Source organism: Mandrillus leucophaeus, unplaced genomic scaffold (assembly GCF_000951045.1).
Source record: "Mandrillus leucophaeus isolate KB7577 unplaced genomic scaffold, Mleu.le_1.0 Scaffold307, whole genome shotgun sequence".
In the NCBI taxonomy this organism is placed as follows: Eukaryota; Metazoa; Chordata; class Mammalia; order Primates; family Cercopithecidae; genus Mandrillus; species Mandrillus leucophaeus.
Window position 1 is genome coordinate 1,338,338 of NW_012103221.1, and position 16,726 is coordinate 1,355,063.

Consider the following 16,726-nt stretch of genomic DNA (forward strand, 5'->3'; position numbering starts at 1 on the left):
AGAATAAACAGACAACTCACAGAGTAGGAGAAAATATTCACAAACTATGCATCCAACAAAGGACTAATATCCAAAATCCACAAGGCAGTCAAACAAATCAGCAAGAAAAAAATGAAATAATCCCATCAAAAAGTGGGCTAAGGACATGAATAGACAATTCTTGTAAGAAGATATACCAACCGGGCGTGGTGGCTCACGCCTGTAATCCCAGCACTTTGGGAGGCTGAGGTGGGCGCTCACAAGGTCAGGAGTTCAACACCAGACTGACCAACATGGTGAAATACCGTCTCTACTAAAAAAACAAAAATTAGCTGGACATGGCAGCTTGCGCCTGTAATCCAAGCTACTCAGGAGGCTAAGGCAGGAGAATCACTTGAACCGAGGAGGCAGAAGATGCAGTGAGCCAAGAATGCGCTACTATACTCCAGCCTGGGCGACAGAGTGAGACTCTGTCTTAAAAAAAAAAAAGAAAGAAAAAGAAAAGAAGATATACAAATGACCAACAAACATGAGAAAACACTCAACATCACTAATCATCAGGCAAATGCAAATCAAAACCACAGCGAGATACCACATTACTCCTGCAATAGTGGCCATAATTTAAGAATAAAACAAAATAGATGTTGGCATGGATGTGATGAAAAGAGAACAGTTTTACACTGCTAGTAAGAATGTAAACTGGTACAACCACTATGAAAAACACTATGGAGATTCCTTAAAGAATTAAAAGCAAAACTACTGTCTGATCCAGGAATCCCACTGCAGGGTATCTACCCAGAAAAAAATAAGTTATTACAGGAAAAAGATACTTGTACATGCAATGTTTATAGTGGCATAATTTGCAATTGCAAAAATATGGAACCAGCCTAAAAGCCCATTGACCAATGAGCGGATAAGGAAAATGTGGTGTGTATGTATATATATATACACACACAGCATGGACTACTACTATATATATACATATATATATACACACACACACACACCCCAAAAAAACATGGAATACTCCTCAGCCTTAAAAAGGAACAAAATAATGGCATTTGCAGCAACCTGGATGGAATGGAGACCACTATTCTAAGTGAAGTAACTCAGGAATGAAAAACCAAACATCGTATGTTCTCACGTTTAAGTAGCAGCTCAGCTACAAGGATGCAAAAGCATAGTAATAATATAATGGACTTTGGAGACTTGCGGGGAAGAGTGGGAGGGGTGTGAGGGATAAAAGACTACATACTGAGTACCGTGTACACTGCTCAAGAGATAGGTGCACCAATATCTCAGAAATCATCACTAAAGAACTTTCCTATGCAACCAAACACCACCTGTTTCCCCGTAATTATTGAAATAAAATAATAATAAAAAAATTAACTGGTTAGGAATTAGTTCGATTCTGTGCTGTAGATATATATGGAAGACTAAAATATTCTTTTCTTTTTTTTTCAGACAGGGTCTCACTCTATAAGCCAGGCTGGCTGGAGTGCAGCAGTGTGAACATGGCTCACTGCATCCTCCTGGACTCAAGCAATCATCCCACCTTAGCCTCCTGAGTAGCTGGGACCCCAGGCGTGGAGCACCATGCCCAGCTAATTTTTAAAATTTTTGTAGAGAGGGGGTCTTGCCATTGTGGTTCAGGCTGGTCTCAAACTCCTGGGCTCAAGTGATTCTCCCACCTCAGACTCCCAAAGTGTTGGGATTACAGGTGTGAACCACTATGCCTTGCCTAAAATTTTCTTCAAGGAATTAAAGTACGGTTTCCTGAGCATTAAGTCTGGAAACAAAAACTTGTTTTAAAAAACAGCGAGACAGTTTGCAAATCAGATAAGATCTAGAGTTTAAAGTACTCAAACTTCCCAAAGGAATTAGAACAAGATTTTAAATCTGAAGTCCATGTAGGCTTTTGAGTTTGTGGGTAGGAGGGAAACAAAGTGGTAAACCCCTGTAAATCACACTTAAATCTTGTTTAAATGTGCATTGTTTTTCCAACAGGGCCATAACCTCCCAAAAGTGAAGAAACTCTTACATCAGGAAAAGCGCTTTAAAAACACAGTCAAACAGTTTTAAGAGTTACAAGATAAAAAAATTACCTTGGCTGACTGTAAGTTAAATACCATGTATTCGATAAATATAAACTTTTTAAAACGTTTTAAGTATTTTAAGTATAAATTTATAAACTTTATATTAAGTATTCTAAAAGTCAAATCATTTATATTTTCATCATGTATTATTTTCACCTTAAATTTCAAATAAACTACAGTGAATGAAATATGTATCTATTATTTACAAATTAATTTTTACTTTGCTACACCTCCCCCAAATTCAGAAAGTCAAATTAAGATACTGTTTCTTTGTAAAGTAATGCTTAATATGCCATTATCTTCTAAATATAGTATGGCTTTACAGACTAAACTGGTTTTTAAAAATTCTTTGCATTTTATCTCATATAAGCCTTAGAGTTAACAAAGTCATTTCCCCTTTTAAAAATAAATTTAGTGACACAAAGTTTTCACGAGCAAAAAAGTTGTATTACCTTACGTGAATGTCTTACAAATTGCTCTCTTATCAACAGGAGACAATTTCAAAATGTCATTCTTAAAATGTTAACTTGCTGGTTGGGCGCAGTGGTTCACACCTGTAATCCCAACACTTTGGGAGGCCGAGGCGGGCGGATCACTTAAGGTCAAGAGTTCGAGACCAGCCTGGCCAACATGGTGAAACCCCGCCTCTACCAAAAATATAAAAAATTAGCCAGGTGTGGTGGTGCACACCTGTAATCCCAGCTACTCAGGAGGCTGAGGCAGGAGAATCGCTTGAACCCAGGAGGTGGAGGTTGCAGTGAGCCAAGATCGTGCCACTGCACTCCAGCCTGGGTGACAGAGTGAGATTCTGTCTCCAAAAATAAAAAATAAAAAAAAGTTAACTTGCTTAATTTCATACCACTTTAATTTCCTCATATTTTAACCCTGAATATTTTTCTTTGGGGAAGGTAAAAAGGCAAAGAAGAAAGAGGTAGAGAGGGAGTTTAAGGTGTCCGGAAAGAATTCCTTTTCAATTCAAATTGAGACATTTGGTTTGGCTGAATTTCTTCTCACCCAGATTCCCATGAATGGTGCTGATTCACTTACAGCTTTTGCCCAGTGGAAGGAAGTCCACCCTCAAAAGATCTTCTCTGAATTTGTTTCTCTTCTTCCTGTGTTTCCTTTCCTTTTATTTTGGCTTAAACTTCAGGGTAAGAACTTTATTTTTAATTACTCAGTATTTAAGTCTATAATTTAAGGTCCTGAGACAAAAGACTAAGATGCTTCCATTCTGCACTGTCTCCCTACCACACTGGCTTAGAATCCAACTTTCCAGAGAGGAGGCTTACTGTTATCTAACAAGTCATGTGTTGACATGTAGATGAGTGTTCAAACATCTCATGTGACTGACGCACAGAATCCAGTCTAATCAGTCATGTAGACACAGCCAATTATAGTAACCACATTCCAATAGGTCAAATACATTCAGAACTGTGATTCAGATTAGCTAAAATGTTTACAGCTATCTCTTTCCCCTCACCTTTTAAGTCTAGGTATAGAATTTCCATTTCTCCTGTTTCTTCATCTTCCACTCCACTCAGGTACGAACCCTTTCACAACACCCGTAACATTCATTTACCCCTGACTTGATAGTATGCAATAACTAGGGTGAATCTTACTTTTTTCCCCCTTTTGTAGGTATGTTCACCTCATTTTGTCACATTAGAGTTTTACTCTTTGAAGAGACTAGAACTGAATCTAGAAATCTTTGTGCAATGTGGACTCAGTGCTTAAAAAGTGATTTTTGAAAATAAAATGATTACCATCATTTTCTAACTGTACCTTCCTATATAATTTTTGGAAGGTTGAGCCAAGGAATATGATTTGGCAACAGTTCCCTTAATTATTTCATCCCTTTTATCCTAAACTTTTCGTTTTGGGTTCCTCTCATGTCTCAATTGCATCAAACAGTTCTACACATTGAACTGTGTGTACTTCAGAGTACACACTACTACACTGAAGACACTGAAATATAAAACACTTATAATATCCTAAAATATTCAATTTAAATTTTGAAACCAGCTGTGATCACTTTTATATTACTGTACATTCTCTGGAGTCAAGAGACTACTTATAAGTAACAAGGAGTTCCCTTAACTCAGCCTCTGAAACAAAGAATGGCAAAAATGATTGGTATGCTGTAAGATGTTCAACTGTTGCCAGTCTCCTGAGTCAAAAGCTATGGTGTACTGAAACACAATGTAAGGCAGGTTATTTGACAAAAGAAACTTACGTGGCTTTTCCTTCCCTCAGGAAGATGCAAGATAATGAAAACTGAAGAGTGGCAGATACAACTTTTTTAGATAATGGCTTGAATTTTAACTTGACATCAGTCTGAGTTGGCATAGGGCTTGCATACTGTTTCATATTGATGCTGCTAGTAGCAAGAGCTTTCCTTCGACCAGAAGGGGATTCCTGGAAGATTAAAGAAAAAAAAAGTATGTAATTTTGAGTTATTTTATAGTCAAATATTTTACAGTACAATTTTAATAATAAATCAAATAATAATTGAAAACTTCCTTCTCCTATTAAATTCCTATCACACAATAACTAAATAAAATTACAATGAAGTTGTATCACAGCTTTTATATTTATAAGTAAGGCAGATATGCAATTGGAAAGAGGTAACCCAGGCAGAAACAAGAGAAGATTAGAACAACCCTAAACACCAGAAAAGGAGAAGCAAGGAATGAAAATTAGGACAGAAAGACTCCAGAGTTACTATGAGAAGAGGATCCAATACAGGGCTAGGCATCAACAAATACTCAACAGTTGTTTTCCTTGCTTTGATTGCATTTAATGTAACCTAATGATATTTCTCCTTTTTAAATGCCTATGATTATTTATAGAACTTCCAGCCTTGGTGGCATTCTACTTTTTTTTTTTTTTTTGGTCTAAAATATCTGAACTCTATGTATCCTGTAATTTGAGTCTTATTTCTTCCCCAGGCCTTTTTTTTATTGTGTCAGTCCATAGTTCTCTCTCCCATAAAAGCACATATATCATAAAAGAAACAGTTGGCTTTCTGATCCTATGCCTAGACACCACTGACTCCGGCAGATCTCAAGAATTCTTCTCAACACTGCTATTGCCAATTCATCAGAAACAGAACACAAAATGAAACCTATTTGCTATTAAAAGTACTTAACATTCCATTACTAAACCTATTGTGTTTCTTAACTATACTTTACAGAATAATAGCCTAGGAGAACAATGAAAACAGGACAGCAAAATACTGGTTGTGCATTAACTTTGTACAAGACATTATGTAAATTCTGGGGAGATATGATGAATAAGACATAATCTCTGCAGGTTCTATGGCAAAGGGAAAATTTTAGATGTAGGATAATGTGTAAATAACATAAATCAGAGATCATGTACCACTATTTCTTGTAGTCTACTGATACGGGAGTTAAGACCAAAATTTAAATCTTAATTTTCAAGCTGTGTGACCGTGGGCAAGTCAGAAAACTTGAGTCTCAGTAACCTTCTCTATAAAATAAGGAGTCTAAACAGAAATCCATTCAAGTTCTATAATTATTTTCCACAAAATTATTCAATTTTCAAACCAAGGTAAGAAAAACTACCATTAATACCTTTGAACTATTATTTAATAAATCTTTATTTCTTCTATGTTTGAAAAATTTGCTTAAAATAAGGATACACTAATTTAATCAAAATATTAAAACAGTCTTTAAAAAAAACCCTGATATTTCTACCCAACGGAACAAGTAAAAATGTAATGTAGTATCCCTAAAGAATACCTTATTTTAAAATGTGGTCTTATCTGTCAGATTATGCACAGCAATAATATACAGAACTATTAGTGCATGTAGATACCTTATGAATGAATTTCAAAAATGCATCAAGCACTTGAGAAGGATTTAAGCCCTCTCAGAAGAAATACTTAAGAATATGCAAATATCCTCAACTGAATCAAGTTGAACAGATGTGACTGTACCAAACAATATAAGTGTTCTTTCCCTGGTCGCTACTGTCAATCAAAGAATAAGATTAAGGTCCAAGGTTCTGACAATGAGCAAAACGAAAAAGTACGATCAGAGAGTATCAATTTGTTACAATGATATGAACAATAATCTCTCATTGTACCTTTAGAATAGCTAACAATTTCCACATATAATATAGAATTTAAAGCCTCTGTTTTGAAAGCATGAGATATAAACTGTCACATATTATTTTCAGTTTTTGTTAAACAAATCTGTTTCATAATTATTTAATTTTATAACAAAATAAGCTATAAAAACTAAGATAATGTAGAAATGAGCATAATTTTTAAAACTTAGTTTAAGAATGGTTCTGCAAGAGTCTAGATTTTGTATTATATTCTGCCAATTCCGTTTTTTAGAGTAAAAAGTATGCAGAAAAATTTTTCTGCTGAACTCATGTTCATGGCAAAAAAAAAAAAGTGTTTTTTAAGCATCTGGTAAATCAGTGTCTTTGAAACAATAGGTAACAAAAGCTACTAAATTCTAAATACAATTAGCTGTACTACTTAAGCAATTATTTGCTTAGGAACAAAGCAAAGAGCCCTTTCTGAGGTCTGGTCAGCTAAGTAGAAGAGAGCTCTTTTGAGTCTATGATATCCATTCCCACTATTAGTTAACACAGGACCTCACTAGAGTCTGTGTCCTTAATATACTATGTCCTTGATATAATGGCTCCCTTTCGGGAAAAGGAATTTGAGTGGTGTTCATAGTAATTCTCCACCTAGCTCAGACATTGTTCTCTCCTTAAAATTAGCTATCTCAGAAAATACATTTTAAGAAGAATAGTAATGAGGGAAAATATGGGGATCTTTCACAGCTCTAACCCAACTCAATGAATTTTCATTCTTTATAACCACGAAGTCTAAATCTGTACCCACCCTAGATGGACATCACTGCTATGATCAGTTCTATAAGAGGAATGAAATAACTGACTGCACTCAAACAAGTATGTCTTTTGGATCCTATAGTCCTTCTTAAACGGACTAGGGATCAGCCAGGGAGAGACAGTTTAGAGAGAATTACTATTATTGCTGCCAGGGTCCTAATGCTACTTCAGATCATATGTGGGTTGGACAAAAGAACAAGAATGAGAGAAAAAAGAGTAAGAGGAACTAGTAGAAAATGAAAGTTTGGAGATAAGAGTCAATAAAAAAGTGAATGTTGAATATCTGTCTGAATATCTGTCTCTGGGCCTATGTTTAAATATCTGTTTGTATGTGCATCTGGCAGTATTTTTGAAATTAGTTCAAAATCCTTATAGCAAAGGTTCTTAAACTTTAAAGTTTATTAAAAACCAAAAACAAAATTAAGAAACATTATTAAAACTGTTAATGCCTGGATCCCACCACTAGAGATCCTAAATTAGTAGACCTAAAGATGGACTTAGGAATCTGACTACTGAAAAGTAATATCCTCCCCCCGCCACACAAGTACACCACCACTACCAGGAGATTCTGATCCAGTTAATCTAAAATCATATTTTCAGAAACACTTCCCCTAAGTTATTACACAAAATTATTTTAATTTAAAAATGTCACTCATTTTTCGTAACTATTCTCATTGTCAGAAAAAGACTTAGCCTATATATTTCCATTTCTTTGAAATACAGCCTATTGTAGTTGGAATCAGACAAACCTGGATTCGAATGTGGCACCAGCACTTATTCACTGGTTAATCTTTGGCAGATTTCTTCATGTATCTAAGCCTCAGTTTCACACTCTCAGACTGGCAAATATTTTGTAAAGCTGGACGTTACCAAGTGTTGATAAGAATGTGAAACAACGCAAACTCTCTTATACTGCTGGAGAGTTTCAACTGATATGGGAGACTTTAACATGCTACTGTCAACATCAGACAGATCAATGAGACAGAAAGTTAACAAGGATATCCAGGAATTGAACTTTCTACAATTTACCTATCCATTTTATTGTTGATGGACATATGGGTTGAAGCAGGTTTGCTTTTTTTGCTTTTTTGAGATGGAGTGCCGCTCTGTCACCCAGGCTGGAGTGCAGTGGCACAATCTCAGCTATAGCCTATGGCTCTGAGGCTACAAACCTGTACAGCATGTTACTGTACTGAATACTGCATGCAATTCTAACACAATGGTAAGTTTTGTGTATCTAAACATATTTAAACATGGAAAAGGTGCAGTAAAAATACAGGTGTACCATTTAAAAAACTTTTTAAATGGCGTGCCTATAGGGCACTAACATGAATGGAGTTGCAGGCTGGAAGTTGCTCTGGTTAAGTCAGTGAGTGAGTGGTGAGTGAATGTGAAGGCCTAGGACATTACTGTACACTCACCACTCATTCACTGACTTAACCAGAGCAACTTCCAGCCTGCAAGTTCCATTCATGTTAGTGCCCTATACAGGCATACCATTTAAAAAGTTTTTTAATGGTACACCTGTATTTTTCACAAATGTTCCATGGGTACTTAAAAAATATTTAACTGCTGTGTATATACTGCTGTCCACTTTTATGACAGGAGCATTTTTATGTAAAATCACTTATAGCACCAAATTATTATATTCTCTATGTGATAAGGAAAGTAGGAGTAGAAATTTTCAAATGTGAGATCATGGAATATTTTACTAAAGTGCACGAATCAAGGAACGAATAAGTGAAAGAGCTGAGGAGCCGCTCATAATCTGGGCAAAATTCCCAGTAGTAAACCTTATAATAAACCTCTTTTTTCAATTTACCACCCCTCCCTCTGAACACACACACACTCTTACACAATTTTGAGCACACTGTATATGTACTTGATACTGTATTTTCTCTCAACTGGATTAATGCAATATCCTTTAAACTAATCTTGCTGCTCCTGCCTTTGCCCTGCAATTATTCCCAACACAGAAACTATGATGATCCTGGTAAAGCCAGATTATCTCATTCCTCTATTCAAAAGCCTTCAATTGCCCCAGAGTAAAAGCCAAAAAGCCCTTACTGGACCGATAGGCCCTATACCACCAGGGCTTCCTGACTTTGCTCTTTGATCCTATCGACTATGCTATTGCTCTATCTTTTTTTCTGCCCCAATATACTGGCCTCCTTACTTTCTCCAATGCACCAGGTATGCGTCTCCCTTAGAGGCTCTGCACTTGCTATTTCCATTACTAGGAATGTTCTTCTCATAGATATTATATGGCTAGCTCACCCACTTCCTTCAAGTCTTTTACTAAAACTCACTCTCCCAGAGAGGCCTTCTCTACCCACCTTACCTAAAATTTCAACCACACTTCCAATACACATATTTCATATTCCCCTTTACTTTTTCTCCTTAGCTTACGTGAGCAAATATGCAAATATGGTTTCCTTGCTCACCACTTTATCCTAGCCCTAGAACCACAGCATACAGCCATTGCTTAATAAATACTTGTTAAGTGAATGAAGTGTAATTCTAGGACTTATAACACTTCAAAGTACCTTTACATCATTAGTTTCTTCTGTTCAAGATTTTTTGCACATTCCTTTATCGTACCTCTCCTAAACAGGAGAAAAAGATGCGAGGTAACAAGAACTGTACAGTCTGTTTCCATTTGTACAGCTGGGCAGAGGTTTCTCCAAGCCAGAAAGGGCATAAACAGGTAGAAGGGACCCTGTGTGTGTGGAGAAATGGAGCAAAATAGGTGTTCCTTCGTTTGGTTTATGTCGGGGGAAAAAGGAGTGAAGGCAGTGAGTCACTTCAGTAACACCTTGGAAAGCTATTCCAAAAGCACTGTGGGCAAATCAGATGCCAGAGACATTATAGAATTAGGAGAGTTAGGCGAGAAAAGAGCCCTGTCTTAAACTAGCCAAATCCATGACAACTCCATACACAGATTATCCCCTAACCGAAGCCACAATCTTCTTTACAGGCTCCTCTTCCTCCTTCTGACATTTAACCTCCTCTTATTTTAGGACTGTCTCTTGTAAACAGCATATATCCAAAAACAATTTTAATACAGTCTGATAATCACTGGCTTTTACCTGGAGAGTTTAGACTAACAGTTCTCAAGGGTTTTTGTCTTAAGACCCTTTACACACTTTATTTGAGAACTTCAAAGAGCTTCTGTTTACGTGGGTTATATCTATCAATATTTACTCTACTAAAAGTTAAAAATCTAGAAAATATTTCATTCATTTAAAAATAACAAGTTCATATATTAACATGTTTTATGAAGAATAAATATACTTTCTATACAAAATAACGTAATAAGAAGAGTGTCTCTATTTTACATTTTTGTAAATCTCTTCAATGTCTTTATCTCTCTCTAAACTCTCTTTAATGTCTGGTTTAACAGACAGCTCTAGTCCTATATTCAATCTGTGATACAGATTGTTTTGGTTGAAGTATATGAAGGAAAAAAATCAAGTATCACACAGATATGTAGCTGGAAAATATGGGAGTATTTTAATTACTCTTTTCAGATAATTTCAAGTCTTCATATTTGATTTTATACCAAAACTCAAGTAGTAGTTTCTTAAAGGCTAATGGTAACACAAAGCCTGAAACTTTATCAAGGAACTTTTTAAACTCTGTTACATTAAAATCCATTGCTCTATCAGGCATACTGAATGAATCTTTTATCCAGGCATGACTTTGCAACATTATAGTCATTTGAAAAATATTGATTCTCTGAATCATGTAGATATTGACACATTGCAATATATAATACCCCAAAAAAATCACATTTGTTTGTATCTTCACCAATTCCATCAGAAAAATCTTCAAGCATTGGGAAACTATCAATCGCAAGGTCTCTAATTTTCAATTGAAAGCTCAAATTTTGTCACTGACATATAATTTCAGTTGCCTACCTTTAAGTGGCAGGCTCACTTTGCTCTGTTTCAATAAAATATTTGCCAAATACCCAAGGGTGAATAACCACAGTTAGTTTTTTCAAGTAAAAAGTGGTGTTCCAGGAAAAGTGGCTACTTCAAAACTCAAATAATCTCATAAGTGCTTTTTCCTGAATAACTTTGTCCCTCGCAATGCAGCATAATTTCTTTATGCATACTTTTCACTTTGTCACAGGGCATATTAAAAAGACTAATACTCTAGTGTTGAAATTTAGTGAAATTAAAAATTTTACCACAACATCAAGAACAGTCTTAAATGAAACCCATGTGAGGGCTAGCTCCTGGTAATAAATTTTCAAGGGTGATATTGCTTTGACCAACTAATGCTAAGAATAGAAGTGGCAGATTTTCTCATTCATTTCTATACAGTAAGTTTATTTCTTCTTCATCCTTACAGTGATAGTACAAATCTGGGATCTTAGCTTTATGCAACAAGGGGGTCTTATTAGATCTTCTACCTTGGAGAAATGGGAGATGCTAGACTTTTTCTACATCTCCATGGGGAGGTAAAAGCAGTTAATCATAGGTTCAGTAGAAACCTTCAGAGGGAAAGCTATGATGAATCCTTATCTTCTGGACTTCCCCTTTCAGTTATTACTATTACTGTTTTATGTCTTTGGATAGAATCTATAAGTGCCATTTCAGGGATGCATTTTAAAAGATTTTTTTCATATTTTACCTATTTTGTGCTACTTTCCAATATGGATTATTCATGCTATCTAGCCCATCGCATTTCCAAAAGCAGAATTCTTCATTTAAATTTGGTAAGAACAGAATTGAGCATTTTTATAAACAACCATCACAACAAAGTTCACCTGTCCCACTTTGACCTAAAGTCTTCAATGTAGTATTGTTTCAAATTTATTTTATTGGAATTCTCTAGATGTGGACCTATGATTACCAATGCAACATGTCATGCCTTTGTTGTTTTGTCGGTTTAGATGCTATGCCTTAACATCACCATAGGCCAATAGTAAGTACCTGATAATAAATCACTGCTTGCAGCACCACACCCTTCTAGAGTCTCAGTCTAGTGCCTGATTCTGTTCATGCCGTTATCCATCAGAACTCTTAAGTTCTGTTCTGAGTACTACTGAATCAGGGTACCACAAAATGAAGTGATGGGCAACGTAATTCTTAATGGCATTCTAAGAACATGTGAGTAGATCAACGCTGGCTGTGTTAATCCATTTTGTGCTACTATAACAGAATACCAGAGACTGGTAATTTACAAAGAGAATGAATTTATTTCTCACAGCTCTGGAGGGCAGAAAGTCCAATGTCAAGGGGCCGGGATCTTGTGAGAATCTTCTTGCTGTGTCATCCCATGGCAGAAGGCCAAATGACAAAACAGCAGGCAATAAGGGACCAAACTTGCTTTTATAGCCAACCCACTCTCCCAATAAAGAACATGCTCTCAAGATGGTGAAATTAATGCATTCATAAAGGCAGAGGACTCAAGATCTTATCACCTCATACAGTTCCCACCTCTCAACACTGTTGTGCTGGGGATTACTTTTCCAACACATGAACTTTGGAGGACACATTCAAACCACAGCATTCCTTCACAGCCCCCAAAATTCATGTCTTTCTCACATGCAAAATACATTCATTCCATCCCAATAACCCCAAAGTCTTAACCGATTCCAGCACTAATTCAAAAGTCCAAGTATAGAGTCTCATCTAAAGCAGATATTGGTGAGACTCAAGGCATGATTCACTATAAGGCAAATTCCACTCCAGTTGTGAACCTGTGAAATTAAACAAGTCATCTACTTCCAAAATATAATGGTGGGACAGACACAGGATAGACATTCCCGTTCCAAAAGAGAGAAATAGGCAACAAGAAAGGAGTAACTAGTTTCAAGAAAGTCTAAAACCCAACAGGGAAAACAACATTAAGTCCTAAAGCTGAAGAATGATCGCTTTGGGCTCCACATCCCACATCCTAGGCACATTGGGGCACATGAGCAAAGCCACAGGGACAGCCCTCAGGCAACCCTGCCCCTATGGCTCTGCTGGACTCAGTCCACCCAGCAGCTCTGATGGGTTGGAGTTTCATGCCTGCAGCTTTCCCAGGCTGGAGTTGCACAGTGGTAGCTCAGTTTTGGGGTATCTCAGGTGGCCTCATCCCCACAGCTCCAGTAAGTATCGCCTTGGTGAGGACTCTCTGCTGTAATCTTGCTCCCATGGCTCCACTAGACACTGCCCTAGTGGGGACTCTCTGTGGTGACTTCACCTCTGAAACAAGTTTCTTCCTGGACCCCCAAGCTATCCACGACATCCTTTGAAATCTAGGTAGAGGTATCCATGTCCCCAGAGTTTTTGCATTCTTACAGGCCTGCAGACTTAACATCACATGGATGCCACCAAGGCCTACCGATTGAGTCCTGCAGAGCTGCAGCACAAGCAGTACATTGGCCTGCTTGAACCACAGCCATGGCTGGGGTGGCTAAAAACCACTGAGCTGGAATTCAGGAAACAGAGTACTGAGGTGGCCCTGGGCAGTAAGCCTGTTGAGGGCACCCCAGGCCCATCTCCTGAAGTCATTCTACCCTCCTAGAGTTCTAAGCCTGTGATGGGACAGGCAGCCTGGAAAATCAAACTGCTTGTGGGGTTATTCTCTCATTGTCTTGATGAATAGCACCTGGCTCCCTTCTAGTTGTACTCTCTTTAGCAAATGTACTAATCTCTTTAGTAAGTGGTTGCTTAGCTAAACCCTTAGTTTGCTCTCCTAAAGATGCCTTTTCACTCTTCAAATGGTCAGGCTATGAATTTTCCAACTTTTTGTGTTCTGCTTTTCTTTTAATTATAAATCTGCCTTTAAATAATTTCTCTCCACTCACATCTCACTACATGTAGTGAAAAGTATCCATGCATCTCCTGGAATATTTCGCTTAGTTATTTCCTCCACCAGATATCCTAGTTCATTACTCTTAAATTTTACCTTCCATAAAGCCCTTGGACATAGACATAATTTAGCCAAATTCTTCACAAGTTCATAATAAGGACGGTCAGTATTCCAGGTCCCAATACCTTCTTCCTCATTTCCCTCTGAGACCTCCTCAGAATAGCCTTTACTGTCCGTATTTCTACTGGCATCCTAATGACAACTGAAATAACCTCTGAAAAGAGCTAGACTTTCCCTACAGCTCTTGTATTCTTCTAAGCCCTCACCAAACTACCCTCAATGCTCTAATTCATAGGAATCTAGGCATTTTCTAGCCTGCTTCACCAAATTCTTCCAGCCTCTACCTTTCACCAAGCTTCAAAACCACTTTCACATTTTCAAGTGTTTTTGTTATAGCAACAATCTCACTTCTCAGTACCAATTTTCTGTCTTAGTCCATTTTTTGCTGCTGTAACAGAGTATCAGAGACTGGGCAATTTATTAAGAAAAAAAACCTAGTTGGCTCACAGTTCTAGAGCCTAAAAAGACCAACTCAAGGAGCCAGCATCTGGTGAGGGGTTTCTTGCTGCATTATCCCAAGGTAAAAGGTGGAAGGGCAAGAGAGCTTGTCAAAACCAAAAGTAAGCATGAGAGCAAGAGAAAGAGAGGGCTAAACTCATTTTTATAACAAACCCACTCTCACAATAAAGAACCTACTCCCATAATAACATTAATCCGTTCATGAGGGTAGAGCCCTCACGATCTAATCACCTCTTAAAGTTCTCTCCTCTCAACACTGTTGCATTGGGGATTACATTTCCAATACAAGAACTTTGGGGTACACATTCAAATCACAGCACTGGACTTAAAAGTATCAGTGATCAGATCTTCTCTGTCTCATGATTATGCGAATTATTTCAAAATGTAAAGAATTCAAACACCCAATTATTTTTGTAAATATCCACTTTCTCTACTGACTCAAGAATCAAAATCATTAGAAGAGACCTTAGAAGTTTTTAAATCCAACTTGTCACCCCAATGCAAGAACACCTTATGCTGTATCGAGCAGTTATAAAATTTATTTGCCAGTACTTTTCATTCAACTTCAACCTAAAAACTCTCAAGACTTCACTATTTCTGAAACAAAATAATTTGATATGCTATACTATCAAGACCAATGATTTCTGCATTATTCTATAAATAATTAATAAGAGCCTATTATGGGCCTGGCATTCTCTCATTTAACTCTGTGGTAACACTTTAAATTTTACTGTCAAATGATAAAAAGTCAATCTATAAGTTAAACAGTTCTTACTTTTCAAAATTGTGATGCTGGTCCTCCAAGCTGTCACAAGTACCACATTTCTCAGGCCATGCTGAAAACATCTCTGCTTCATCAGCAGACCAAAATGGAATACTATAAAATTTAATTTAGAGTCCATGGAGCAATTAAATGCTAAAGCAGACATGCCACAGGGAGCTCTCTCAACCAAAAAGACTTAATTAGAAACCATATCAGCTAAAATAACCAACTTAGATGGTCGGATGGAAGAGAGTTTGGTAGCACAAATGTAAAAGAGAAAGAATCAACATTAAAAACTGGTTCAGATATACACTCATAAACATTATAAAAATTATATTGATTTTAGAATAAAATCTAACTTATGCCTTTAAAATTCCAAATAAAAATCCTCAACCTTCTTAGAAGGAAACTACAGATTACATTAAAATACAATTTAAAGTGTTTAGATCAAAGGTCTAAATGGGTTGTAGAATGTCCAAATTGAAAACAAAAAAATTATTAAAGTAATCCTAACCTCAAGTTGACTATAAAGTTGGTAAGGGCAGTTTATATGAATCCTTTCCCCTGTAACCCTAAAGAAAGCAACAAAAAGTTTAGTCATACTATTTTATGCAGTTGTTTATTTAACCTTAAACAAGAAACAAAACTAGCAGATTTTAAACTTAGTTTCCATGAAATGTTCTGAGATAAATGTAATAATCTGTTAGTTTAAAAAAGACCTAGTACCCAAGGATTACATGTTCCATGGCCTGGACTTGAATGCATGTGCTGATAATGACTCCTAAATCTTCAAGACTAGACAGACCTATTCCTGAGCTCTGGATATAAGCATCCAAGTGCCCTCTGTTCATTTTACCCACATTACAAACTCAACACAGCCAAACTGAACTCATCTCCACTCCTTAAGCTGTTTCTCCTCTTAGTTTCTCATCTTAGTGAATTATATTGCCAACCATCAAGTCTCTCAATCTCAAGACTCATCAAAACAAGTTGACTCTAACTGCTAAATCTCTCCAGAATCTGGACTCTTCCACCCATCTCCACTGTCACTTCTCCCTAAATTCAAGCAAGCCCCATCATCTGTGAGCACACTACTGCTAAAGCCTCTGGACTTGTCTCCCTTTCTCTAGTCTCATACACACCTCGGTTTCATCTTCTGTGATTCTGTAAGGGAGATCATCTTTTTTTTTAAATGCTATACTTTCTTTCTGATTACATGAGAAAAATCACCACAGAAAATTATAAATATACAGAGAAGTACAAAAAAGAATCCCTTAAAACTTTACCAACTTGCTGATACCACTGTACATATTTTGAGATATTTTCTCTGTCTTTTAAAAATAGTTCACATGATACCATTTATAAAACTCCTAACTGTTTTCACTTAACGTTAGAACTTTGTAAACCTAAATTTTAGAAGTTGTGTATCATTCTGTAATATGGTTCTACCACAAATTTACATAACTATTCCCTATTATTAAACATGTATGTCCCTTTGAGTTTGTCACTCTTAGAAAGGGTGGCGTGGTGAATATCTTTATGTCGAAAGTATTTTTGGTATTTCTGAGTTTTGCATAGGAAAGCAAAAAAAAATTTTTGGAGG

At 36.7% G+C, this 16,726-nt stretch overlaps 1 protein-coding gene across 2 annotated transcripts in view; it reads right to left on the minus strand.

Annotated features, from left to right (window-relative positions):
- EHBP1 (EH domain binding protein 1) overlaps positions 1-16,726 on the minus strand; it is a 326,557-nt gene that overhangs the window by 204,419 nt on the left and 105,412 nt on the right. For both annotated transcript variants that reach the window (XM_011987305.1, XM_011987303.1), the window contains exon 6: positions 4,309-4,490. In XM_011987305.1, coding sequence (XP_011842695.1) covers positions 4,309-4,490 — 182 coding nt within the window. The remainder of the gene's footprint in view (positions 1-4,308; positions 4,491-16,726) is intronic.